Here is a 27,402-nt window from a genome sequence, read left to right as displayed (position 1 = left end):
CACACTGACCTTTTAAAGCAATACTTTTCAGCAGAATTAACACTGCTGGGGAGAAGAGCAAATTTGGTGTATTAACCCATGGTTTACTGACGTGTATGCACCACTAAAGACATAGCTAATATTTTGGGGAAAAATACCAAATATTATCCAGTAAAGCTACTATAAAAGGCCTAGATATACATGCAGATATATATACCAGTTAACACGAAAAACGACCTTTGGAAAGTATCTTTCCTGCTTGGCTGTAACTAACAGACTAAAGTAACGCTGCCCTTAGGGCTTCTAGGATGACAACACCTGAAACTCAGTTTCACCTGGACTTGGGGATTCCCCCCTACTCCTTGAGGTACTGGGGGCTGGGGACTGAACCCAGGACCCAAGCCCCACATCGGCTTCCCTGAGTTGTTTTTGTTTGTTTGCTTTGCTTGTTGTCTGTCTCTGTCCTCTCAGGAGGCACCAGGAACCGAACCTGTGACCTCCCATGTGGGAGGTGGGTGCTCAACTGCTTGAGCCACATCTGCTCCTGGGATGTTCTATTTTAAGAAACCATTTGTGACAGAAGGTAGTGCAATCAAAGTTCACAAAAAACACAAATGACAGTACCAGCGAATTTAGAAAATGTCCTACAATGTGCATTTTATTCCATATCATCATACAACGTTTACATATAGATATAACTCTTAAAAAAATGTTTTTTCTTTCTTCACCAATTGTATATGTAGTGCCTAAATTTTTCACTTTAACATGGGGAACTGAAGAGTGGAAATCCACATTGAATGCTATCCTACAGATTGTAATGAGCTGCAAGAGTGCCAATCGAAAGAAACTGAAGTCTTGAAAGAGCAGCGTGGCTTACAAATCCTTGGCTTAAGTGAATTCAGGCATATAGGATCCATATTCTCATCTCGTAGTAGAACTCAAGACAAAATAAATTAGTGTTGGACAGAATTCTAAATTGTACAATATTGAATAAAAGATCACAGTGGGACCTTTTGTTTAAAGTAGCACCAATCCACACCTGATTGTGTTTCGACATCAATCTTCCTGTTGAATGTATCGTTGGCACTTTGAGTGGAAATCTTTCTGCTTCAGTGAGGACGCCTAGACCGACTAAGCATACTGTGCGGCTAAACTCTCTACAAAGTGTGGCAACGTCAACCTGGGAAATGGCACATTTAGATCATTATTGCCCCGACACGGGCTTGCCTTTTTTGTGTGTTTTCCCCACCCCCTGACCTAGTTGGTATTTTGCGGATGTTTCTGTGACAGTGGTAAAAGTAAATAAGAAATGCATTTAAGGGGTTTCATGGCAAGCAGGTGTTATAAAAACAAAACAAAACAAAACAAAAACAAAATGAAAGAATATGGTCGCAGCTAGGGATGTTTTCACATGTTGTTTAACTCCAGTAAAGTCTGATCCAGCATCTGATGCATACTAAGGTTTTCTTCTTTGGCATGAGCCACTTTCTCTGTGGTGGGATTAGAAAATTAAGTCATGAATATAGCTGTGCTTTGGACACAATGGTGGTTTGTATCTTTAGGCAGGCAAACATCAATCACAAACACAGGACGAGATGATTAGAACTAGGCATGCTTATAAGACATTGCTCACTTCCAGACAAGGACCTAAGAAGGGGAACGACATCTCTGACCCAAAGGACCCACAGGCACAGCAGGTGCTGAGGGCGGTCACGTGCGCCTTCACCAGCAGTCTACTCTGAGAAGGGAATGCAGGGGGGCTCTGGTGAAGGTTCACTGATCGTGTGCCGTGGGAACAGCGAGAGGCAAAAACCAAATACAGCTTGCAGTACTGTTAACAAACTGGAGCAGTTAAGAACAGCAGACATTTCTGAGTTACAGGCAGTTACAGATTCTGGGAGTTGTGCTGTAACACAATCTCACAGAAAATAAAGACAACATAAATAGGTTTTCTGACAGCTTTTAAAATGATTATTCTAGGCTCATTAAAAAATAGATTATCAATGTTTCATGCACACTTCATTAGGACATTCTCTTAATATTTTTATAGTATTCTACTCATTATTAGCATGACATTCCCAAATAGATCCCAACACCATCATCAGACTGAACAAAGCATACCTTCAGACAACCAGGGACTTCTGACATGAGCTCCTGTTTTCAAAAGCTATTTTGCCCAAGCATAGGTACATTTAATCATATTTCAAACAGTATACCAGATAGTAAGAAAAATGTTTTTTTTCGGTCCTCATTAAAAATCAGTTAAAACAAGAGGACCTGCTATTGCAAAGAGGCATGCTGAACAGCTTCTTATAAGTTTGTATCAATACACATCATAAATGTATTTTAGCATAAAGCTGTTTTGGGATAAACGAGAACTTAATTGGTCCAGATACAAAGAGGAAAATATAGGCAAGGCCAGTCCCTTTCATTGGCATTTCTGCAGAAAGCAACTGTTTCCAACCCTCTTAGTTGAAGGTATGATGGTCTTAGATTTCCTGTACATGGGCTGCATTCCTAGAATTCAGCCCAAGTTCTTTCACACTTAAGTTTAATCCTCATTCAGGGCCAGCTTTAGTTCATTAGTTAGGCGGCGGTTTTGCTCAAGTTGCTGGTAGAGTTGGTCTGCACAGGTCAGCAAGCAGGTTAGCAGGAAGAAAGAGGTAGAAGGAACAGAGGTTAGCCAGGTGTGGTGAAAAGGAGTTGAGAGAGAGAAGGCAGAGGCTCTGACCCCGTGGCCACAGGTCCTGGGAGGGTGAAAGGAAAGGTGACAGGCCTAGCAGACTTAGGAAGGGCATCTCTCTTGGTTGGGAGAGAAGCAAAGGGGAGCAAGAGGACACAAGAAGGAGAAAGAGTGGCTGTTCCTCTTGTATCTCACTAAACTTTGGAAATTGAACCGTATGTAGTTTCCGGCAACAGCCTCAGAACTGAGGCAGAGCTGGGAGCAAGCCCAGCCCATCATCCCCTCCTTGCTAGAGCAAGGTAGAGATCTTATGATGAAACCTTGACTTGACCTTTCCACCCTTCCTGCAATCCCCATTTCTTCTCAGAACCCTATTCATCTCTGCTCACAGGGTAAGCTTTCTGTTCAGATAGTACCAAGAGCTATTGCTGCGGCATTAACATTTTTGGAAATGCAGAACTAAGTTCCTTGGCCTTCCTGCAATCTTTGTGCTATAGGGTGCAAATTCTGGACTCTTGCCCAGCAATGATTTATAGTGTGCATTACTCAAATAGCAAAACAATAAACATTTATCTCCACTCAAAACCGATTTATAATTTTTCTACATATTTCTTAAAGGGGATGGCATATATGTTTGCTTTTTAGATGGATGTGTATAAAATGAGAGAATCTATGAATATATGCATGGAGATCAGTGAGACAAATTTTAAAATATTAACATGTAAGCTGTGCACAAGGCAAGTAAACCAACCATAATGAAAGCCAGACTCTTTCTTACCATCCAGGGGATACCCAAACAACGACAAGGGTCGTGCACCCCCAAGGAAAAGAGCTGGGAGGGTGCATGACTGCTTTGAATTATGGAAGAGTCAATGGTGAAAACCTGGGCCCAGAAATTCTACTTAATGATCTTGATAAGGCTGATAATCCTATGCCTGGGGAAGACGTCCCATCTTTAGCCCTCGGCTCTATTGGGAAGGTAGGCAATTCTGAGCTTAACTTTTCCTCATGGTGGGAGATGGAGATGATGCGATGCTCATTTCTAGCTTGGAATATCCTCTGCCTTGTCATCCAAATGTTCTGAATACTCACAACCCTGCTCAAATGACACCTCCTCCAGAAGTTCCCAGTCAGAATGACCCCCTCTTCCTTTCTGGCTCTACTTGTACACCGTCTTCTACAGTCTCACTACACTCATCTATTTTTCCCACAAGACGGTCAGCTCGCTGAGGGCCAAAAATATTTTCAGCTCATCTCTGTACCACATCCCCACCATCTTGCCCACAGCGTCTTCTCTTGCATATGGCACATGCTTAGGGATTGCAAAATGAAAATTCCATCGCTATATTCACATACTTCTGGGAACCATTGCCATGGGCAGGCAGGATGGCTTTGTTTGCTGAGCCAATGTTTGGACAAGCTGGAATGGGAGAACTTTGGAGAAATTCCAGAGACTCTAGAGAGCCTATGTGACTTCAGCTTAAATGACAGCTATCCCTACCACAGCCTTCATTGAACCTGTTCCGCTTCAGTTGCCTTGGGCGTGAGGTCAAGGACCAGGCACAGTGATCCATTTGGAAGTATTTTCTACTTGGAAGAGTGTTTTACTTCCCAGATCTCTGCAAATTCTACTGCCACTCGGCAAAGTTTCTGGTTTGGTCCAACTGATGCTTTTGCAGCAGCTATAGCTACAGTTTGATCCTCTGCACTAGAAGCCTGGGGTCTGATAATTTCTCAGTAAACTCAGCTTGCTTTTTTATCCTCTTGTGTGCTCACACATTCTTGGGCTACTCCAGGCATGCCTCCTCAAGCCATTTGCTTTCCAGTCCCTCTGGCAGAATGTATATGTAGAAATTGTGGAAGTCTCAGGAAGGATTTTCCAAAAACAAATGCCTCTAGAATTAACTGAACATCTGCTCAGCAGACTTTCAGACATGTCATTTTTTCTATGGCAGGAAGCAGGATTATTCAGAAAAGAGCACACTTCCATATTTAAAAAAGAATATGGACAAAAGCAGGCCCAACAGCCTTAGAAAAGGAAAAACAAGAAACGAAAGAAGTCCTTATATGCTCAAGGGAGACAGTGTCTAGGGGATAAATAAAAAAACAAAAAACTACTCTGCCACTCCTGAAATACTTTAATTCACAGCCTCTTTAAAAAATATCTTCTCCCTGTTCTGAAGTCTCTGTAGGTTGACTGACACTATTTTAAGAGTCTGTCTAGGGAGCGGAGGTGGCTCAAGTGCTTAGGCACCTCCCTCCCACAGGGCAGGCTGTGGGTTTGGTTCCGGGTGCCTCCTGAAAGACGACAAGCAGACACAGAGCGTAGACAGCGAGTGTAAACAATGAGGCAGGGGAGAAATAAAAATAAAATAAATCTTAAAAAAAAAAAAAGGATCTAAATTTCAGTATCGTGGTAGTTCAACTCTCTTGGATTAACACAAACTAGAACAAAACAGATGAAAATCACCCACGTTTATAATACAGGAGAAATATAGCCAGATTGTTGAGGTTGGAGAAATGGTGGAAATTAAGGAACGGAAGTCCACATCATTTCAAGGTCCTGATATTGTAATGTGTACTTTTAAAAGAATCATTAAATGATTTTTGTGAAGTAATTGTGAAGCCCAAATAAAATATGACTGTATTCTGAACAATTTCAACCAATTACACTACAGGAAAAAAAAATCAACTTTAATGGCCAGACTTAAAAAATTTCCACAATTGAAGAAAACAGCTATTAAATACAAAGGTTATATACGTACAAATCCCTCCTAAAGAATACATTATGTACTTAAGAGTACAACAATAAAGCTCGACTTGGCTCTTCAGTCTCCAACAAGCGATGCCCGTGTACAGTGGTTCTCCACCGGGGCTGTGTACCAGACCACCGTCATCTTAAAAAAATACAGATGCCCAGGCTGACGCTAACCTTTGGAACTCAGAACTCTTGAGAGGATCAGAGCACGAGTATTTTTTGAAAGTTCTACATTTAGAAATTCTTGATTTTGTACTCTTGATATTAACACAGTGTTTAGAACGAAGAAGAAAAAAAGCAGCAGCCAAAAATGAACCTTTTATATGCATGAAGCAGATATGCAGTTTTATTCAGTGTTGAAACTAAAATGTCAATAAATACTAAGGAGTATAAAGAATAGCAAACAGAAATAGCTTACATACAGTGTTTATTTTACACTGAAACGAAGAGCTTCTGTACAATAGAGAGCACAGTGAGTGCCTGGCCCTAAGGCAGGATGCTAAAAGAAAAGAACCAGGGTCAGCTGGAGAACAGACAAACTGCAGAGCTCAGAAAGGTGGAACATCCAGCTTGATGAAGGAGTCTTGGGAGAAGTGAAGCAAAGAAACTTATCTGCGTGAAGATAAAAGGTGGGAGAAAAAGAAAAAAGTGGCACAATGGAAAAAATGAAAACCAAACTAACAGATGAGAGCAGCACTTGGAATAGGCAAGAAGCGGACATGCAGAAACCACTGCCAGCAGCCCCTGGGGAGAGGTGTCTATCCCTCCAGAGGCTACCACAGGCCCCTTTTGGGTAAAGGGCCATGGCAAGAAAACCCTTGAACAGAATTTAAAACCATTTTCAGCCAAACCCACCTTTCAGAATATTTAACTATACTTAATGCTATTAGTTCCCTGCCCCCCACAGAATCACCACTTTTTAGCACTGGAAAAGATCTTCATGACATGATCTGATCCAATCCCTTTTTACAAATGAAGTAAGAGAAGATGGAATTTTCTCTATGGTTTCTAATGTGACAGACATGTCTCTGAGGGTAATTTTTTTCTGTTGGAGTATGGAGATTCTATAACCTCTAAACCAGCAGGCACATGCCACACTCTTCAAGCTGCCTCTTTCCACATGGGTAAAGGAATGACAAGTAGGCCTGAAAATGAATTTTTAGCTTGAATGGAATTCAAGGCAATATAATTAGAATGAAAACCCCCCTGTGAAACTTTCCAGGTTAGAATTAAAGAAGCGAAATAACTTTAATGCTTAAATTTGGTTAGTAATATATAAATTAGGTGTGTGTGCACAAGCTGCTTCTCATGAGAACAAGACTATCTACTCCTACTCTTACTGCCCCACAATAGTAAAACCTGGGCCAGCAACTCCAAAGCTTACACTGTTCAATCTGTGTTTTATCTCACATTTCTTTGACACAGGTTGTCAATGTTTATGTGAGCATTTTAATTCCTTTTATACAAACACAGAAAACCAAAGGCTTGTTACTCTGCAGAGGGCTCAGTTCTCTCTAGAATTCTTAAAAGTCAGCACCATTTTTTAGGCTTTATTGGAGCACGCCAATTTCCTTACCCTTAAAATCCTTGGTAACCTGACACTTTAGGGTTTCCTTATATTTACATTTTTTTTTAACAAAAAGGATATGTAATTGACTGACTCTCAGGAAACAATTTTGATGTTTCTTGGGAAGTTTCTGCAGAACTCATGGCCTCCCACTTTTATCTGAGCCTAGTTGAATTTCCTTAACCATCTAGCTCAGAGATTGCAAAATGAATTAATTCTGAATGGAAAATAACTTGTACAGACAGACTTAACCTACTTGGCCCTTATATTAGTAGACTGAAAAATCAATGACTATCCTAGATGATGTGATAGAGTTAACGGCAGGGTGTAAAGATGGAGATTATGAAGGTGAAGCAGGGAGCAGCGGTGAGTTTATCATATTAGCACGAGGGCTCAGGTGGGAGCAGGCAGGGTGGATGAACAATTACATGGAAGTCATATCGTTGAGAGCGTGGTCCAGCTCCTCGCTGATGGCTTTGTACTTCAGTTTCTGAGCATACAGCTCGTCTATGACCAGGAAGTGGAAGGCAGAGGTGCAAGGACATGGAGAGTGATCAAGAGATGGAGGGTGAGTGAGGGTGGCACGGACACCACCCCGACACAGCAGCAAGAAAAGGGCAATGCATGAAGGAATTGGTGCCGCAGCAGGTGGCCAATGCAGGAGGCGTGCGTTTTGTTTTTAAATAAATTGAAACAAAAACAAAAGAACAAAACCCATTAGAAAATAAAATGAGAAAGACTCAATCTGAAAATCATAATAAACATGGAAAGTATATCAGTAAGCCCGTTAAAACCCTAAACAAAGACCACAGCTGGCTGTTCCTGGGTGGGTAATGGAACATCTTTTTTTTTTACAGGGCTATATTTTAATTGCACCGTAGTAGCCAGCCACCTGCTACTATAAACAGTGGAAAAAGTATCCGAGGGCAGTGTTTTGGAGGAACACTCTAATCCTTAGCTGGCTCCACCTTCAAACCACTGACTTCCTGAAACTAGATTATTGGGCTATTGATTTCTGAGTGTCACTTAAATTATCTTGTGGCCTTCCCACTCAAGCTGCCTTATTACTGGTCCAGGAGGCTCGACATGCAAGGAGAGTCCCATTTTTTTATGTTGATGTTGTGGTAAGCTTGCAATTTTGTTTTTGCATCAATGAAGGTTTCATACTTTGCTATAAACATTTGTCATTCTCTCTTCTCCACTATCTTGGTTATTATCTATCTGCGCAACTTCCAGTTCCTTCTCTAGACTCTTCGATCTATGATAGGTATACTATATGTATTCTTTCTTTTTCACAGTTGACCCTTCATAATCTCAGGGCTCAACATTAAGGATCTCTGTGACATAGGGTGTTACTAAAATATTTTAGGGATGAAATGCATAACCTCAAAATCCAATACCCTACTGATTTCTTTCCCTTTCAGTATACAGAACATTTTGCTAAGACAATTAATGACTTTAAAGAACCCCCAAACTTTACATTGAATTGATACCTGGAAACAGGATGGGCTGTGTCTAAAAGCAAATCAATACCATTCTGATGACCAGGCGGTATCATTAAAGATACAAATCATACTCGGGTCACTCTCACCTACAACCACCAGATCATAATGAAAAATAAACCTGCTACTCTGCAGAGCAGTAAAGCTGGATGGTATCTGTTGTTACAAAGAGACATGCCCCATCTGGTGCTAACCAGTTGCCTCGTGAGCAGGACTCAGGTCCAAGAATTTAAGAGCACGGAGAAACAGGGAGAATCCGCAAGAGCAAAGAAATACATCAAGGTAGATGCACTTGGATTGGGAAAAAAAATTTTTTTTTTAAGCCAGGTCGATATTTAACCATAAGGATTAGTTAAAAACAAAACTTAAGCTCTTACCTTCTAAGTCATCAATGCTTTTCTCCAATTTAGTTACTGACCTCTCCGCAAACTCAGCCCGAGTCTCAGCCTGTAAGGATTCAGTTTGAGTCAAAATTGGGAACTTTTAAATGTACAGTAGATACAAAAATACGGAAAACCAGAGAAGGGAAATCAAGCACAGCTCCCATGAAATGGGTCTGACACTACTTGTGAGTATCAGGCACTACAGTGAGGGAAGGCAGATAGCAGAGCACATTAACTCCAAGACTACTTTGCATATTCCTGACTCCGATCATCATACTTTTAATGAAAAAAGCCCTGCCCATGTCCATGAAAACAAATTTGTTGACGTCATCCAAAACTCTCATGACATTACCTCCTTCAGCTTGTCAGAAAGGACCTTGATCTCTTCCTCATACTTGTCTTCCTTCTGCGAGTACTGTAATTAGAAAGCGCATTCCAGATGTCAGGCTGCAGCTCACGCTGTAGTCATGTCTTCTAATACAAAGAAAGTACCAGCCCAGCCAGCAGATGTTAAGGCTCTCTTAAGAGGTAACGGAATCTGTGATATTAAATGGCATACTATAATACATTCTCTGTTTTCCTGCCGATTGTTTTACATAGGATAAGACCCAGATAAACTTATCTGTTTGGCACTGGGTTTAAATTAAATTGTCTCAGCATACGGAGACATACTCGGCATAAAATACCTTATTAAAAAAAAAAAGTATCGGTTATCTAATAACCATCAGGAAGTCACCTCAAAATGTTGCCCTTTACTAAAATGCCCACCAGACTGTCACTTTTGTTGGCAGAGTCTCAGAAGAGAGCACGTGGGCGCCTGCTGAGCGGCTAGATGATGCCTGGCCCGCACCATGCTGCTGGCCTACCTTCTCAGCCTGAGCCTCCAGCGACTTCAGGTTGTTCGTCACAGTTTTCAACTCTTCTTCAAGCTCGGCACATTTGCTAACGTTTTCGATCAGAGGCAGAAAGGGGAGGGGGGAGACAAGCCGAAAGGAGGAGGAGAGAAAAAGGAGAGGGATGGGAAAAAATGAAAACTGAGTCCTAGAGACGAAGGGCTGCCTGAAAGTAGCCAAACCATCAGGTATTAAAATGCTCGTTTTCACCACGGACCCTGCCCCCCAACCTTGCAGCAGCAGAAAGGCAGGGTGACAAATCCAACAATTTTGAAGTGCGATAATTTGGCTTCTTTTTTGGCGGCACCAAAGAGCATTTTTGAAGGAAAAACCAAAGGAGCATACAGGACCAAAAGAGAGCACGTAAAGCAAGATGTAAGATACAGAGGGCGTAGTGAAGGTGCAGGCGTTCTACCAAATGAACCAGTAGGCATTGGAAGCTGAAAGACTTCTGGATTGCAGTTAAACCTAGAAACCACACATGAGCCATCAGTACCTTATCCTCTGCGGCCATTAATGTTTTCAAGGTCTGATCCATTATTCTTAATTGTTCTTCCAGCTGTCGAACTTGGCTGTTAGTGGACACAGGAAATGCACAAGGCCATTCACAAAATCAGTGTGCAGGTAAGGCATGCAGTGGCACACGCACTCATACACAGACGCCCCACACAGTCCTCGTGCTCCATACTCGTGGCTCAACCGAGTCAAATGAGCACGTAAGGAGCCGGAGCTGAAACAGGTAAATGTGCAGCTGCCAGAAGGTCATGCTGTTTAGTCACTGCTCTGCAGCACCCCACACACGGCCTCTTGCACTGGGCCCGCGTACCTTTCTGAGAGCTCAGCCCGCTCCTCTGCACGTTCCAGGTCACTCTCAATGATGACCAGCTTACGGGCCACCTGCAGCAGGACAAACAACACACATGCCATGGGGCCTGCAAGCTTTGCCTGGAGTGGGGGTTGGGACTGGGGACTGGATTCATCAGCTCCTTGTGGTTTTTGTCTACAAACTAGACGATGCTCTTCTCCCACAGTCTGGAGAGAGGCAACTCTCCCCCAGGAGCTGCCAAAACAAAGGAGACTAGAAGCCTCTGCTCACCACAACCCAGAATGGTTATGACTGGGAAGTCTCCACATTAAGTTCAACTCACGTGAATCTGTATAATTACCCTGCAGTCAGAACAAAGCATGGTTGGAGAGAGAAAAAATTCATCTCAAAAACAGCATCAGGATGAGACACGATGCATTTTACCCTGAAAATGTGGGGGCTGCCAAGAAACTGGTGAAAATATTCCTAAGAACACCATTGATTCAGAGCTCTGTACGTCAATCCCCTTTCTGTGAAGGAGGTTAAGAATGCGGACAGAACAGCGAGAGGAGTTGACATAAGTTGGTATGACTAATGAAGTCAAGTATATATGCGGTGGAAGGAAGTATCAAAGAAAAGAAATGCTCTGAAGCAGGTCAAAATTAGCAGGCACTCTGTAACCTGGAGGTACTACTACTACTACTAAATAAAGGCGTGTCGGTGCTGTTTCAGCCTAGCCATGACTTGAGAGAATAAAAGAAAAAGTCAAATCCTAATAGTCACATTGGTTTTGCTACCAGAGGCTGTTTTGACGGGCACGTGATTGGGAACAGACTGACCTGTGAACCTGAGCTGATAATGGGATTCTACCACCCTTGAAGGAGAGAGGGGACAGACTGAAAATGGCATTCAGAAGACCACCCAGCGACTGCATGTCTCTAAGCCTGAACTGGACTGCCACTAAGTGAATCAGACTGGGAAGAGTGACTGCAACAGAGTCCTGCCACAAGACACCAGAGTCCCAACTCTCCCTTCTCTTGGCCAAAAATCTTTTGATCTGCCTCTTGATGGGCTTCATGATAAAGCCTGAGATCCCCTAGCATGATCAGAATAAGAACTATTTTCTGGAGAAAAATTCTGCTTCTCAAAACCACCCATTTCTGCCAAGAAGCAGATCATGCCATTCAGGAATGCAAGGCTGTACACTGCTCCCTGGCCATCCCAAGGCCACTGCTGGGAAGGCCATAAGGCTTTGGGCCCCAGGAACTGACCTCTTCATACTTGCGGTCAGCATCTTCAGCAATGTGCTTGGCCTCTTTCAGTTGGATCTCCTGAATTTCCATTTTTTCCTCATCCTTTTGGGCTCGACTCTCGATGACTTTCATGCCTCTGAAAAGAAAGACAAGCAGGAAAACCTGAGGCTCAGAGTTGACCTCCACAAACTCCCTCTGCACTGCTGCGGTTTGTGAGGCTTCATTGAACAGGAAGACCAAAATAGAGCACAAAGTTACTTTTATTTCCAAACCGTGAAGCAAGAATTTCCAGTGCTAATGGCAGAAAAGAGACATACATTTCTCTTTGTTCGCTGTGAATTAAAGCTCACGTTTTGGGTACTGGTGAAACTGTCCAGGCATACAATGTTAAATGAAAGGTTAACAACCTGTCAGGATCCTGTCTGAATCTGGGGAGGCATGGAAATAGGAAAAGCCATGCTTTACCTGCTAAATAAACACTGGGAGTTCTTCCTTTTCCTGGTGGGAAGCTTTAGCTTGAAAATGGACTAAAGCTAAAACAAAAGCAAATTTATCTGCATGTAACTCTTCTTAAAAAAGAAGGTAGCTGTTTTTATCCTATCAAACATAAACTAAAATATTAGGTTGACCCATTTAAAACTGCTGATATTTGACCATTTCAGACATGCAAAAATGGCAATTTCATATACTTCAAACTTATGCTTTAGATAAGAGCCTATTATGAGTTTTGTCTTTAATGGACTAAATGACCTCCTCCAAAGGTCTAGCATTTCCAGGTTGCCTTTTAGGTTCTTTAACAAGTATATTTCAGGAAGAAGCCTGCCACCAAACCTCTGTTATGTACACACAGTTTGAGATGATTAGGATTTTTTTTTTTAGGTACTGGGGCCAGGGATTGAACCCCACACCTCATAAGAGGGAAGCAGGTACTCAACCACTGAGTCATAACGGTTCCCCTGAGTTGGTTTGTCTTTGTTTTTGCTTGTTTTTTTTTTTTGTTTGTTTGTTGTTGTGTTTTTAGGAGACACCAGGGACAGAATCTGGGACCTCCCATGTGGGAAGCAGGTGCTCAACCACTTGAGCCACAATCGTTCCCCTATTTTAGGCATTTTAATTTTATTTTATTAAAGATTTATTTATTTATTTCTCTCCCCTTCCCTGCCCCATCCCACGCAGGTTGTCTGTTCTATGTGTGTCTATTTGCTGCGTCTTCTTGGTCCGCCTCTATTGTTGTCAGCAGCACGGGAATTTGTGTTTCTTTTTGTTGCATCACCTTGTTGTGTCAGCTCTCCGTGTGTGCGGCACCATTCCTGGGCAGGCTGCACTTTCTTTCGCACAGGGCGGCTCTCCTTACGGGGTGCACTCCTTGCACATGGGGCTCCCCTACGCGGGGACACCCCTGCGTGGCACGGCACTCCTTGTGCGCATCAGCACTGTGCATGGGCCAGCTCCACACGGGTCAAGGAGGCCCGGGGTTTGAACCCCGGACCTCCCATGTGGTAGATGGATGCCCTAACCACGGGCCAAGTCCACCGCCTATTTTAGGCGTTTTAAAGAATCCCCAAACTCTTGGTTTAAGCAGCAGTGAATAAGATGAAAGCTTTAGCTAAAAAGGTTCTTTAATCCTAAAGTGTGAAACATTCTTTATACATAGTAGCAGGGAACAGATGTTCACTTCAAAGATGGAGAAATGGACAAAATGGCTTGACTTTGTTCACCTGCCCAGGTCACAGCACAGGCGGTGATGCCTTTTCAGTGTTCTGAGCCACCACACTGATGTGTCATCCCGAAGCACCAAAACATTCTCTAGACTCATGAAATCTTTTTTGGAATGTTTCTATGCAACAGAAAAAATATATTAACTTGGACAGCTGAACAAAAGAGAAAATGCCTTCTGCACTTGTGCTGGTCTGTAGGCATCACAGTCTCCCTTCACTACCACAAAGCTCAATCTCAGAGTAATAAGTCAGGTAGAGCCAGGTTAGAGCGGAGGTGGGCTCAGAAGACATCAGTGTCTGACTGTATTTGTGTGTGTACGTGTGCGCAGGTGTGTCTTATCTGCATTAAATTAAAAGTAAATGTTTAAAAATTACTTCTGCAGGTCACATTTTTATGGTGCCTTTTCTCCCACCTATTTGTTAGGCAGTTCAACAATTGACAGTCTCTATATATTTCATTTATCTAGGTCTCGGATTCCTTGGTATATTTTACAATAAAGCAAAAACAAAACAAAACAAAACCAAAACAAGTGTAATTGTTCTATGGTCAGCAGGAATGAAAGAACAAACCCAAGATGTGAGAAGCCCTCCCATTTCTACCAGGGCAGAAAGCCTGCTCTAAGAGATGGGTGGGACGGCTCAGTCTCACCTCTCACTCTCATCTGCTGCCTTCTCGGCCTCCTCCAGCTTCTGCAGGGCCGTTGCTAGCCGCTCCTGGGCACGATCCAACTCTTCCTCAACCAGCTGGATGCGCCTGTTCAGAGAAGCTACATCTGCTTCAGCCTAAGCGGACAGAGTGAAAGCCATTTCAGATTGGGTGGTGCCATCAGCAAGTGGCTGAGACCGAAATCCTGGTATCAGACAAGAAGGCTGGGCCTTCTGGTGACCTCCCTTTACCTGGGCCTTCAGGCCCTATCAACTGTGGCATGCTCACACATGCTGGCAGGCCCGTTTCTACAGCGCAGGACCATACTTGGTATCTACAAACCCACAGAGACAATGCTCACTGGGCAAACAGACCTCGCTAGTTACCAAATGCTCTCACTTGGTTCCTTTCTTTCATGATTTCAATGCACTGATGTTACCTGCCTGTTAAAGGAGAGCCACACCACAGCTACCTCATTCACTGGCATGTGAGGTGTGCACAGTGACCTCAAGACTTACCTGGGCTTGGTCACATAAGACTAGAGCAGTATAGCCAGTAACTGGACTTGGGAATCTCAATTCTCCTTTCTCTTTGCTGCCTTCTCAAAGGGGCCTTACAAAGGAACTAAAACATTTAAAAGTTTGGTAGTTCTAAAATCCACAGTATATAGAAAGACATAAAAAATAATAGGTTTTCATCCCATCCCCCCCCTTTCCTTTAGAATAACTGGTCACACTGAAACAAGGCCAAGATAAATTTCCCAAGTGTTTTTGACATAAGTCTGCTGTTGATATCTTACAAGTCAAGGTTGCTATGAGAAATGTATCAAATTCTTAAGGAGAAAATGAATACATTTACTGTTTTACTTAGTATCTGTCTCTGAAATAAGATATTTCTTTGTAGGGGATGCAAAGATTAAATAACTAAGGCTATGAGCACCTGTTTCTATGAGCCTCAGAACACTTGTACGAGTGTGATGGTCCATTATACAAATGTGGATTGGAGGCAGCTGAAATGTTATGCATGGAATTGGAAAGATGGAAATTACTAATCAGTTACTGTCTCCTCATCCCTATCATTTTGCACATATCCTTATTAAGGTGCCATGGGACTTTTCAAGGCATTTGGGAGTTTTCTAAAAATTATAATGCATACTTAGGGATCTATGTTAGTTTACACACACTCCAGTCTTGTTTGCTAAACTGTAAGCTCTTAAGTGTAGGAATCACAGTTCTCTGCAGAGCATGGGCTCAGTAAATGTCTACTGAATAAAGCAAGTGAAACCAATGTAATTTAAACAAAAGCAACTTTCCTGGCTCATGGATCCATGACACATGGGTGGAAATGAACATGTAATTAGGGAGAGGCTGTGGTTACATCCTTGAATCAAAAGAAGTTGAAAGCAGCCAGCTCTTTGCTCGTCTAGATTACAAGATTTTGAATAAAGTTTTATCTGGGAAAGATTGGGGACTAGGGATTAGGGCATCTCCAACCATGGTAAGGGCCTCTTTATAAAAACATTTACGCATATTTTTATCTTGATAAATGTAATTGGTTGATGGGGGCAGGGTACAGGGGGAAAAGAAAAATGAATCCCAAGACGAGAGTTTATAACTGTACTGGCCCACAGTGCATAGCCAGAAACAGGGCCCAGCTAGGTCTGACTGGCACAATTTTTCAAGGAGGGGGAGGGACATAGGGAGACCACATTTCTTAAGGGCAGAAAACCTTATTTTTGAAATCATTGCCCAGTTAAAAAAGCAAAACAAAATGACTGGGAGGACATACATTAAGGTTAATTTTGGGTCAGACTGCCTCACTTTTCTGTATTTTCTGTTTCCAGTAAAATTCTATTCCTTTTACAAGAAGAGGGAAAACAAGCAACACTAAAACTTAAAACAAAGATGGACTGGAAAAAACCCCTAGAGTGTCTGGGTCAGGCACCCAAAAAGTAAACTGATTTTTCCCCCCCTTACTATTATTACTTTTAAACAGGAAGATAAATATTCTTGTTACAGGTGCTGTGGTCATTCAGAAAAAGGTCAACAACTTTCTCAAAACATTTTTATAGCCACCAAGTTCTAAGCTCCCTGCCCTGCTTTAGATCTGGGCCCAAACCTTGAGAACTATGTACTCACAGAAAGACTGCTTATGCTTTGCGGAGAGAATCCTGCGGGTGACAGGCCAGCTCCCCTCACTGCTGGGCCAAGGGCACCAGAGAGAAGGGACACAGCAGCCCAAGTTTCTAGACAGTAAGGACACAATAGCACTTGAGATCTTTCACCTGAAAAGTCCCCTCCCACCCCAATGATCTGGGTCTTCTTTCTTACTGTACTTGCTCTAACTCTGTCCTTCCCTTAGCTCTTGATACTGAGTTCGGCAGAATGCCATTTTATAAAAGTCACTAAGCTTTTCCCCATAGGAGCATTGTGTCGACCCTGAGACTGCTGGATGTTGGGGGTCCTGACCTACAGGAACACCAACCAACAGGGCCTCATCGAGCACCCAGGCAATGACTCCAAGTGGAGAGCTGTTTCTAGAAGTGGCCAATTTGCAACACAGGCTGGCCTGCTGCACACAAGAGAGAGCAGACCAGTGGGCAGCTGGCTCTTCTGGAAGAGCTGCTCCGGTTCTTCATGCCAGGTCTCAGTTTTAGAGCTGGAAGTGTCCCTAGGCATTGGCCAGCTCAGTAGTTCCCACAACTACCAGGCATCAGAATTAACTAAGAGATGCTTATTTACAATATAAACTTCCAGGCCCCATCCCCAGAGATTCTGAGTCAGGAGGTCTGAGGGGAGGGCAGGACTCTGACTATAAATAAATAACCTCCCCTCCTCCCTAGAAGCTGGCACATTCTGTCGGAACCACTCATCTAACATCATCTATTCATTAAAAAGAAAACAGAAGAGGAAGGGAGTATGCTCAGGTCACATGGCCGGTCAGTGGGAGGCAGGACTAAAATCCAAGTCTCCAGGCTCCCTGTGTGCTGGCTCTTGTCACTTACTTCTGGAACCTCACAGAAGCCCTGGAGTCCCCCTCTCTTCTGGTGTCAGAGTGGGAGGTTTTCTATTGTGCTCCTCCTTCCCCCCTCAGAAAGAAAGCAAGGCCCCTAGGGACAGAGCCCGAACCATGACAAGCAGGAAGGGCTATGGTATTCAACAAATCACCTCAAGGTTTTTTTGAAACAATGCAGGGTGTAAAATTTAAAACTGCACACAATTATACCAATAGGCTGCTCATACAAGGACATGGAGTCTTTGCTCTACTCCACAAGACAAAGCCTGCTGCCCCAGAGGTGTCAGGGAAGGACAGGCACAGGGCTTTGCAGGTAAAAACTGGCATGGAGAGGAGGGGCTGAGGTACACTTATCTCCACGTTAGCGTCCCCTGGGAAAACCCTGGGCTCTGGCTTCTCAGGCCCTATTATACAGGCTGGATCTCAATTTTGCTAACGATATGTTTAATTCCATAATTTAATCAAGGGTGCTTCTTTTCACTTTTTTTTTCTCCCTCATTTATTTTGCTGAGTGTCCAAAAGGCCCATATCGCTCATCTTCCCTGGCTTTCATTTCTGATAGGTCCTCTCTAAGCTCTGAGGTCTATATAGGTATTTTTGAATCCTATCACAGCACCCGGGCAGTCTTCAGTACTGCTGTTGACTGTCAGAGAAAAGTCCACGTTCATATGAGCATCTGTTCTTTAGGAGCAGGTATATACAAAACAGGCATTCGGAAAGGGTTGAGGCCCCAGATGCAAATTACTTCCAGGCACGTAAATCACCCTTAGTGTAGCAGGGCAGTGTTCTTGTAACAACGGCCCATGTGTTGCCACTGCCAGTTAAGTCTTTCAGTTTGGGATGCTAGCTTTTTTTATTTCAAAAGTGCTATTGTGTCCCAACATGTAATGAGCTACTCAGAAAAGAGACTGCTGTATGAGTAAAGGCTACCAATGTCTTCCTGCAGCTCTCTTAAGCTACCACCTAGGACTCTACACCTGTGAGATGCCTTAGAGAGCTGCCCATGCCCCGCCCCGCCAAGGTCTTGGGTCACCTAGACAGTAAACAAGGGGTGTGCCTGCCCCACCCCAGCAAACTCTTATTCCAAAGCAGATTTGAAAAAATTCTTCACAAGGCCTAGATTGTCATGAAGCCCACATATTTGGGCCAATATAACTATACAAAATTTAAAATAGCAATGACCTTCACTTAAAAGTATTCCAGTTAGGACTATTAAGAAGGAAGACTGGTAAGAGAATATTATACCCTAAAAATGAATCCCCTGGAATATGTTTTCAAAGTCCTGCCTGAACCAGACTGGAGCATGGCAAGAGCAAAAGTCAAGCCTTTTTATTTCAGGCAAACTGCAGTTGTCTAAAGAAGGTTTCACCCAACTTGCTATGTTAGATCAAGTGATTATAGCCGAGCTCAACTTCTGTCCTTATATGGTAAGAATGGCAAAAAAAAAACAAACCCCACACTGATGAGTGCTAAGGAGCACTCCCATGGATAACAGATAAACACAACCTTCTCATCCTGTGCCAAAGCCTATAATTTATGAGGCACACTTGTATAACGAGGGAGAATGCACATGAACAGGGCATTGTAGTGCCTGTGCCTTGCCTACATATGAAGCGGAAATCAAGAGTACACATTCCAGTTACAGGCAGCCTGGGAGTGCCAGTGCAAGCACAAAACACTCTCTCTGGTTCCCAGGCCCAGAAATACTTTCCAATTCTAAAGAGAGAAACGGCTGGGAATGTTTGTTAATTGGTTATTTCCCTTGTTTCACTAACGTTATCAAATAAGATCCTTAATAAAGTTAATAAATAAGCCTGCAAACTTATGTCTCTTTGTTTGCAGGGTACTATTCAGAAAGGACGAAGGAGGATTGGCTCTTTCTTACTAGTTTTTTTTTTTTAATCATGACAGAAAACAAACAAAATCCTAGTGGGTCACAAGACCTAGGGTCAACCATTACACCAAGCAAAGTAGCCTCATTTCAACATTTTGAAGAGCCCACACACTTTGGAAAAACAAACCACAAGGAAAACAGGGATGACTGCTTTTTTGAAGGTAAGCACTGGTTTATCAGGGCCTATTAACGACAGAAGATTGGAACCTTTGAGAACCTGAATTTAAGGACAATTCTCCAAATATTATTTTGCAGTGGCTCATGACTGTCATTAAACCTTTATTTTTGCTACCAAAAGAAACTGTTACTGCTAGCTTAACTCACAGCCCAAACTACATCTGACAACTACCAAGAAACAACCTTACGTTAGCTACCTCTAAGTTCAGGTTCAGAAGTTAGGAACAACTCTGAAATCCTCTCTTCGGTGGTCCCACTCAGTCCTCCAGGTGCTATCTTGTAAGGTTCTGTGTTCAAGCATCCAAATAGACTATTTTCATAATAACTTTTAATAGTTTTGAAACAATTTAAACCATTGTTAACTATACAGCTTTGACAAGAAGGAACCCATTGACTTTAGCCCACTGGCACAGGAAGAATACTGCTATAAAAACAATGCACAAAATAGAAGGGGAGTATAAAACTAACAAGGTGCATTTCAAAAAATGTATCTCCTGTGCCTAACATCAATCACTACGCCACGAGTCAGTAAAAAGGTGCTCCTGGTTAGGGTCACCCATTCCCTTCTCAGCTGGGTGAGGGGCGTCTCACCGAGTTCTACCGCTAATACCACTGCAACCCACTAAACATTTGTTGCCGACTGCCCACTTTCTCCAAGTTCAAAAAAGGAAAAGAGCTGATTAAAAGCATCTAAATGGAGCATTTTAGGGTGAATGAATTAATGAGATGAGCAGATCATTTTCAATGCCTTTCATTAGGTGGTAATGAACTGAAGGTGAAGGAGCACTGGGTGACTATGCCAAGTGTTGTGCAGCTGACACTTATACATTTTGTATTAGGGAACAGGCACAGAGAGGTTAGGTTATTTGCCCAAGGTCTCACAGCAGGTAAGCAGTGGAGCCAGAACTCAAATCCTGGCACTCTGGGTCCAGAGTTCTTATTCTTATCCATCATGTTCCATGATGTTCAAAGACGATTGCTGGCCAGAGAGGTACTCAGAGTTAACTTCTCATTCAGCCAAGTTCAGAGATGGCCACAGGATCTTTGCTGACTTGTCCTTTAAAGCAAATGCTGAGAATTATCTTTTGCTACTCCATTTCCTTATCCCTGTCTCTATATTATCTTAAACTTGCTCTAGTTAGATTGTCCTCTTAAAAAGACACATTTGCTTCTATGTATTTCATGCAAAACAGGTCTTACAGTTTCTGCGGCCAGCTATACTGCCACCAAAAACATTACTGAACCAGAGTGATTTACTCAATTCAGAGTATTGTATTAAACACAGCTGGTCACCACATCATCACTTATCATAAAATCCCCAAGGAGCTTGAGTATCCTGACTTAAAATACGCATACACAACACACTCAAAATCAACAAATACCTAAACTACCCCTGAAATCCTGTTCCTGGATGCTGGATACCCTTGCCTTAGGAGAAAGGAAGCCAGGTATTACATTCAACAAGGGGGAGGGGGAAGCCGGCAAGAGAATACTCAATAATTGTTGACACTCGGCCAACTTTTTAAGACTCGGTAAGGAAGGAGTATCCACCTGTGTAAGAGAACCTGGGAGGGGGATGGACAAGACAGAAGGCTAAAAGGGCTGCATACTAAAGTTCTTCCATCAGAGCCTGGCGCTGTCAGTGCCTCAGACACCAGAGAAACAGGATTCCAGGAAACCAGAAGGTTAACGGAGAGGGTAGGCAGAGTTTAACATCTCCAGGCCCCACACTTCGGCAGTGCCTCACGGACGTGAGCCGTGCGCGCCCCTTCCCACCTCCGAGTAAAGAATGCCAAGAGCGCACAGTGCTCCTCCCGGGGGCGCGGAGAGCCCAGAGGCTAAGCCTACTGGGGCAGAAGGCCACCACCCTGGGAACAGAGCCCCTTCCTGGGAAGGGACGGCTTCCAGAACCTTCTCAACACCATTCCTGCTTCTCCTCGGCGCTTTTACTTGCGAATCAGGGAGATGCGAAGCCCGACGCCAGCTGGCCCGGGGCGTCCCGCGGGCGCGGGCCGCCTGGGAGGGGGCGTCCCGCGGGCGCGGGCCGCCTGGGAGGGGGCGTCCCCGGGTGGGCGCAGGGGCTGCCTTACGCTCTCCCGCAGCTTCCGCTCGTAGTCCAGCTCGCGCTGCAGGCTGCCCGCACGCTCCTCCGCGGCGTCCGCCTGCTCCTGCAAGCTGCGGATCTTCCTCCGCACCGCCTCCAGCGAGCTGCTCCCGGCCATCGCGCGGGGCGGCGGCGGGCGGCGGCCTGCGGTGCCCGAGGCCGGCGGCTGCAGCTCCCGGGCGCCGGTCCGCCCCGCCCAAGCCGCTCCGCGCGCCGGCGGCTCCCCCCGCCGCCTAAAAGGAGCCCGGAAGTCGCGGCCCCCGCGGCCGCGCGGAGGAGCCGCGGGCGAATGTGCGAGCGCAGGGGCGGGCGCGGCGCGGCGGGGAGGGGCGCGCGCCGCGGTCTCCGGGAATTTGCCGCGCGCAGCAGGCACTGCGCATGCTCACGGCCGCGGGGACGGAGGCCCGCGGCGCGCGCTGCCCCGACCCCAGGTGGGCTGGAACCTGGCTTTCAGCTGGACCCGGCGCTCCTCTCCGGGCTGACGGACCCTGCTAAGGGCCACAGCGCCGCCTGCTGGCCGCGGAAGCGCTCCGCTCCTGATTCCCCATGTCCCGGGGTTTGGAAAGCAGAACAAGGGGTTGCGGAATTGATTGTGCCCTCAGGACTGTTCTCTGTTGTAAAGAGCCCCAGAACACAGATTCTGAGCACAGCAACATCCCGTCCAAAGCTCAAGTGAAAACCACTATCATATGCAGCATAATGGTTAAACCTCCTGTTCTAAATGCAGTCTTCCTTGGTTTGAATTTGGCACCTAGTTCCTTGCTGGCTGTGTGACGTTGGGCAAACGACTTACCTTCTTTGGGCTTCATCTGTACAAATGGGGATAACAGTACCTTTCCCATGGGTTTCTGTAAGGATTTTGAAATAATATAAAGTGCTTAGCACTCTATTGATAGCTATAGTTAATGAATGTGCAGGGACTGTTTCAAGAAGCAGGCTGGTACCCACAACCGGCTGTGCCATCTCGGGCAAGCCAAGCTCCCTCGGGGGCTCACTTTCCTTTCTGTAAAAGGGGAGGTTAAACAATCATCTCAAGGATCGCTTCTAGTTACCACCTTCTCTGGTCACTGATTCTGGGCTGGCCGGGGATGCCTGTAAAAGGCGCAGCACGGAAGACCACAGAATGTAAGAGCCTCTGGCTGCAGCTGGAGGAAAAGCACCAGGATCTCAGGAAACTGACTTCGGCAGATTCTCCCCCTGGGCTGCGATTTTAAATGCTTCCTTAATCTCAGGGCTTTCTTTCCTTACCTTTCTCACAGGAAACTCTTAAAGTCAGTTACTGAGGGGTTCAAATGGAGGAATAATGAAGAAAAAGACATTTCCCTCCGTCTACAAAACTCTGATAAGGAACCTCCTTTGCCTTCCTAACTCATTTTCTATGGAGTTTCTCAGTCTCTGTGGACACTCATAAACCCGGCGTGGGCCCTTACACCCCGTAGGTGGAGCCTCCTTTGTTTCCACATAGTTCCTCTGGGTAGGCCTGGAGGCTGCAGGAGACAGCGGGCCTCCAAACTGAGGGTGGGGGCAGGGGTTGTCTAGGGCCTCCAGGAGGAGCCAGGGACACTTGAAAATGCTCTAAGTCAGCCAACTAGTGACTTAACGTCCTGCTTTTCAAACACCTGGGTCAGTTTCAGGTGAGTTCATTTTCATGCTGATGTCATTATACAAGAGTTAGGACAGTCGTTCTCAGCCTTGGCTGCATGTTGGGTGTTTAAAAAAAATACTGATGCCTGGGTTTCACCCCCAGAGATTCTCACTTGATTGGTCTGGGAGGAGCCTGGGCTTTGGGGTTTAAAGACTCCAGGTGATTCTGATAAGGTGATAAGGTTATCAGAATCCAGGTGATTCTGATAAGCGATAAGGTTGACTCACTGATTTTGAAGTAAAGACCTATATGGAGTAAAGACTCATATACTGCCATAGCAAATATATCACAGTTATTGGAGGAGGGGTTGGGGCCAAAAAGAAAACGAGAGCTCTTGACCCCCCTCAGCCTCATCTGGGTGGAACAACAACAAAAAATTCAAAACAAAACCATCAGGTATGCTACCCCATGAGTACAACCTTTTTGGATAGGAAGAACTCACTTCTGGTACAGGGTTTGTAAAATACACTAAAATTAGTAGAAAACAAGATTTATAGAAAAATGGTTTTTTTTACACTGGTGGGTAAAGACAGCAAAATGTCCTAATCGCAAATGTACTAGGATTCTACCTCAGGAAGCTGACTACCTCCCCCTTTATTTAGTGACATGTGACCCTTCCTCCTGACTTAAGTAATTTTACTAGTTCAGGAATAACTCTAAATATAGTATTTCTCCACAAACTTCTTCAACATCCCTACAGGTTCCAAACAACCTAAAGTGTCTTAAAGGGGAAGAGCATCTGTACACTATACACACACAAAAAGTGCATCATATTTAGGGATTTTTCCAATGGAAAAAAGAACCAAAACAAGTTTCAAAAAACTACCTCCTCTACTAGCTCTGTTCCCTCCCCCCACCCCCGCAAGCTGGTGTAACTATCCTCTTTTTCCACTTCTGCCCCACCCCCTTCCAACACTCCCTTAAACAAGACTTCTCAATAAAGATATGGTAACACTATATAGTTAGAATAATTATCTTTTTTTTTTCCTTAAGAATTGTAGTAACATTTTTTTCTCTTTCTCATGCCTTCAGTCTCACTGGGCTATTTTCAAATTCTCTGCATTCTTTTCCTTATAAGGAATATCTCTCCTTGATCTATCAGCGGCTCTTTTGAAAAAGCTAAATAAACGTCCTGCTGGAGAATTTGGGGGAGACAAGCATCCTTCATTTAGCCATATACAGAGCAGACATCTGATCTACATTATACAAAATAGACTCAGAGTTAGAGCTGGCTTTTGGTTCTTCTAAAGTCAGGTAGTTGAGAACGGAAATGTTTTAGCTAATTCAGTGCTTCCCTGAAAACCCTTTCCAAGAATGTTGATTTTCACTGAAAAGTTCTTTTTGTTAGATTGGATATGTCCTATGTCTAGATTTCTCATTTACAAAGCACACCTGGAGATAGTTTCAAGGCTTGCATGCCACAAACAGCCTTTCCTGATTCCAAGACTTAAGACTTTCTGCTAATTTGCATTTTACTCTCATACAAAAAAATTCTGCCGGTGCAGGTGGGGGGTATAGCTTTCCCTGATCCTGATGCTCATAAATTCTTGGGATTGTTACCAGCTTCCCAAGGAATTCTTTCCTACTTGCTCCTCCAGGCTTAATTTGCTCCTCAAAATGGAAATCAGGGCTGTGAAAAGAAGTCTGCCCTTTGGAAATGCTTGGCTTGAGTTTATGTGGCAGAAGAGAATAGCTCTTCAGTTAAAAAGATTTCCCAGGGCAGCGGACAACGAGCTTATCTGAGCTTTAGTAGTATGTGCATCACCCCTGAAACTATGCGGTGGTTGTCAGAGGCCTGACAGGTGGGGGTGGGGCCAGCAGGAGGGGTAGGGGCAGTTAGCTCACTATACCATATAAAGCACTGAGCTATATATAACTTCCAGCTTTCTGGATCTAGTGCCCTCAGACTGCAGACCCAAGCAAGTATCATCTTCCCGGGGCAGATCTTAAGGGCTGGATTAAAGTTTCCCTGGTAAGAAAGGAGGCTTCACCGTCAAGCTCAGCCTTGTAAGTAAAAGTACCACCATGTCTTTCCTTCAATTTGGATGCCAGGGCCTCTATACCCTGATTAAACCCACTACCAACCCTAGGACTTCCCACCCTCCCACCATGGCAAAAAGAGAGGGAAGCCATTCTGTTTGCACGAACCTTGGTGATGAAGAGTCAGGGACTATTCTGCTACCAAGGAGGCAAGGTTCACCTCCAGAGTCCAACTTCAGCTGCTCTACTCTGGCTTCTCTTCCCACCCGCCTCCAACCCCAAGGTGGAAAAGAAGAGGGAGAAAAAAACAGAGAGGAATAGAATGGATGAAATATAAATGAACGTGTGCAGTAGCAGTTGGAAGCGGCATCCAGTGCTCTGGGCCATGGCAGGGCTGTGGGCAGGTGTCCAGCAGGAGGAGGTGACCCTCCTCCAGGGCGCTCTGGCCCCTGTGGTGATCTCAGGGTGGCCAGGCAGGAGGTGAGGGAGGCAGTGTGTGCGTGCACTTACGTCGGTGGCTTTTTTCTCCGCCAGCTCCAGCTTCTCCTGGGCATCTTTGAGAGCCTCAGAGTATTTGTCCAGTTCATCTTCGGTGCCCTTGAGTTTCTTTTGCAGCGACACCAGTTCATCTTCCAGCTGGGAGTTGGCCGTGGGGGACGGGGAGGGGGGTGCAGCAGGCAGCGTGATCCCGCAGGGGAGGGGTGTGGGTGCACAGAACCAGAAGGACAGGGACAGCGGGAAAGAGAGAGGGAGAGACAGGGAGGGGGAGAGAGAGAGACAGAGTTAGCCATTCGTGCGCCGCGCCGCGCGCCCCGGGTACCTTGGCGGCGGCCTCGTCGGCGGCCAGGAGGCTGTCCTCCGCCTTGTGCAGCTCCTCCAGCACCCGGTCCCGCTCGTCCTCCGACACCCGCAGCAGCTTCTCCTTCGCCGCGATGTCCTCCTCGAGCTGGGCGGCAGCGGCGGGCGGGCGCGGGGCGGCCGGCACGGACCGGGTGTTAGACACACAACAGACGGGCGCAGGGTTGGCTGAGGCCCCTCGGGCTGGGGGGGCCGCCGAGTTGGGGTTCAAGGGACCCTAGGAACCCTCCTCTCGCCGGAGCTGGAACAGCACCATGGCCCACCCCATACCTTCCCCTCCCCGGGGTGGGACTCCTGCCGAGGGCTCAGCGGGCTCCAGTCCACAACTTGCGGGGAGCAGAAAAACGCCCCAGCCTTGCTGGCCGTTAAGACTCTATCCTCCACTCTATCCTCCCATCTTTGTTCTTTGGAAACGACTCCGTGACTCCCCCCGCGCCCCCAAAGTCTGCGTCCCAGTTTAAGGTCCTCTCCTCCCCAGAAGAGCGAACACTTTCAGGACTCGACTCCCCTATCCCACCCCCACCCCGCCCTTCTTTCAAACTACCCCGGCACCCGTCACTCCTCCGGCCACCCTCCCACCCCCATCCAAAGCTGGTTCCCAATCCTGAGAATCTACTGCCTCGGAGGACTTGAATTTACTTCGCGGGCTATGGCAACTAGAGAAAGGGACATGAGCTTCCTTAGAAGAAATTAAAAAGTTAGAATAAGGCTGAGTCTCGTTCCTCCCCTCCCCCTTCCCAGACGCGCGCCCCTGACCGCTCTGGGTGCGGGTGGAGGCTCCCCGTCTCCTCCGCGGGGCAGAAAGGGGTGCCGGGTCCAGGGTCTCGGGGGCCCGGACCGGCGGGGCGCGGGCGACCGGCGCGCGCAGGGCCGGGGAGGCGCAAACCTGCTTGCTCCGATCTTCCGCCGCCTTCTTGTCGGCTTCCGCCTGCTCGGCCCGATCCAAGGCGTTCTCCTTGTCGAGCTTCAGCATCTGCATCTTCTTCTTGATGGCGTCCATGGTGGCGGTGCTGAGGGGCGCCGAGGCTGCGGCGGGAACCGGGCGCGGAGCGGCGAGACGGGCGCGCGGTCGGGCAGCCGAGCGGGAGTGCAAGCGCCGAGCAGCCGGCTGCTTCCAGATATGTACTTTCCCAAGGGGGCGACCGCATTCCTCAAGACAGCCAATACTTTTTTGGAAAAGCTTTTTTCTCCTGCCCCCTTTCCCCCTCGCCTCCCTCCGCCCCTGCCCCCTCCCCTCGCCTCCCGCGGGGGCCGCTCGCCCATTCGCTGCCGCCTCCCGGCCTCCCAGTTGACGGTGGATATGACTATATATGGGGACCCGAGCCGCCGAGGCGGCGGCCGGCCGAGGCCGCCCAGTTTCCAAACTTGCGCGCCTGGGAGATGGCGCTGGGGCTGAGCCGGGGGCGAGGCACGAACCTGCGGCCTCTGCTTCGCCGCCCCCTCCTCCCCGAGCCGGCGCTCCCGGGCCAGCCCCAGCCTTTAGGGTCCCTAGGCCAGCCCGCCCGGAGCCACGGCTGGCCGGGGAAGGCGAGGGCAGTGGGT

General features: G+C 45.9%; 1 protein-coding gene across 18 annotated transcripts; it reads right to left on the bottom strand.

The window, feature by feature from the left end:
* Positions 1-610: 610 nt before the first annotated feature.
* On the bottom strand, positions 611-27,069 carry TPM1 (tropomyosin 1). Of its 18 annotated transcripts, none has more exons than XM_012529475.4 (10): positions 26,747-27,036; positions 25,513-25,638; positions 14,191-14,324; positions 11,842-11,959; positions 10,592-10,662; positions 10,262-10,337; positions 9,225-9,287; positions 8,867-8,936; positions 7,416-7,494; positions 611-6,032 (listed from the first exon to the last, which is right to left on the bottom strand). In XM_012529475.4, exons 1-10 carry the CDS (start codon positions 26,858-26,860, stop codon positions 6,029-6,031), a joined length of 855 nt encoding a protein of 284 aa, XP_012384929.1. In that variant the 5' UTR covers positions 26,861-27,036; the 3' UTR covers positions 611-6,028. The 18 variants fall into 18 exon arrangements, with proteins under 18 accessions (XP_012384929.1, XP_012384931.1, XP_004469693.1 ...); XM_012529477.4 differs by lacking the exons at positions 7,416-7,494; positions 10,262-10,337 and adding exons at positions 9,739-9,814; positions 25,823-25,948 and having other exon boundaries at positions 611-1,469; positions 26,747-26,972; XM_004469634.5 differs by lacking the exon at positions 10,262-10,337 and adding an exon at positions 9,739-9,814 and having other exon boundaries at positions 5,732-6,032.
* Between the last annotated feature and the right edge of the window lie 333 nt (positions 27,070-27,402).

This window comes from Dasypus novemcinctus, chromosome 3 (assembly GCF_030445035.2).
Source record: "Dasypus novemcinctus isolate mDasNov1 chromosome 3, mDasNov1.1.hap2, whole genome shotgun sequence".
Taxonomy (NCBI): Eukaryota; Metazoa; Chordata; class Mammalia; order Cingulata; family Dasypodidae; genus Dasypus; species Dasypus novemcinctus.
Note: the sequence above shows the minus strand (reverse complement) of the source record. Positions and strands in the feature narration are given on the sequence as shown.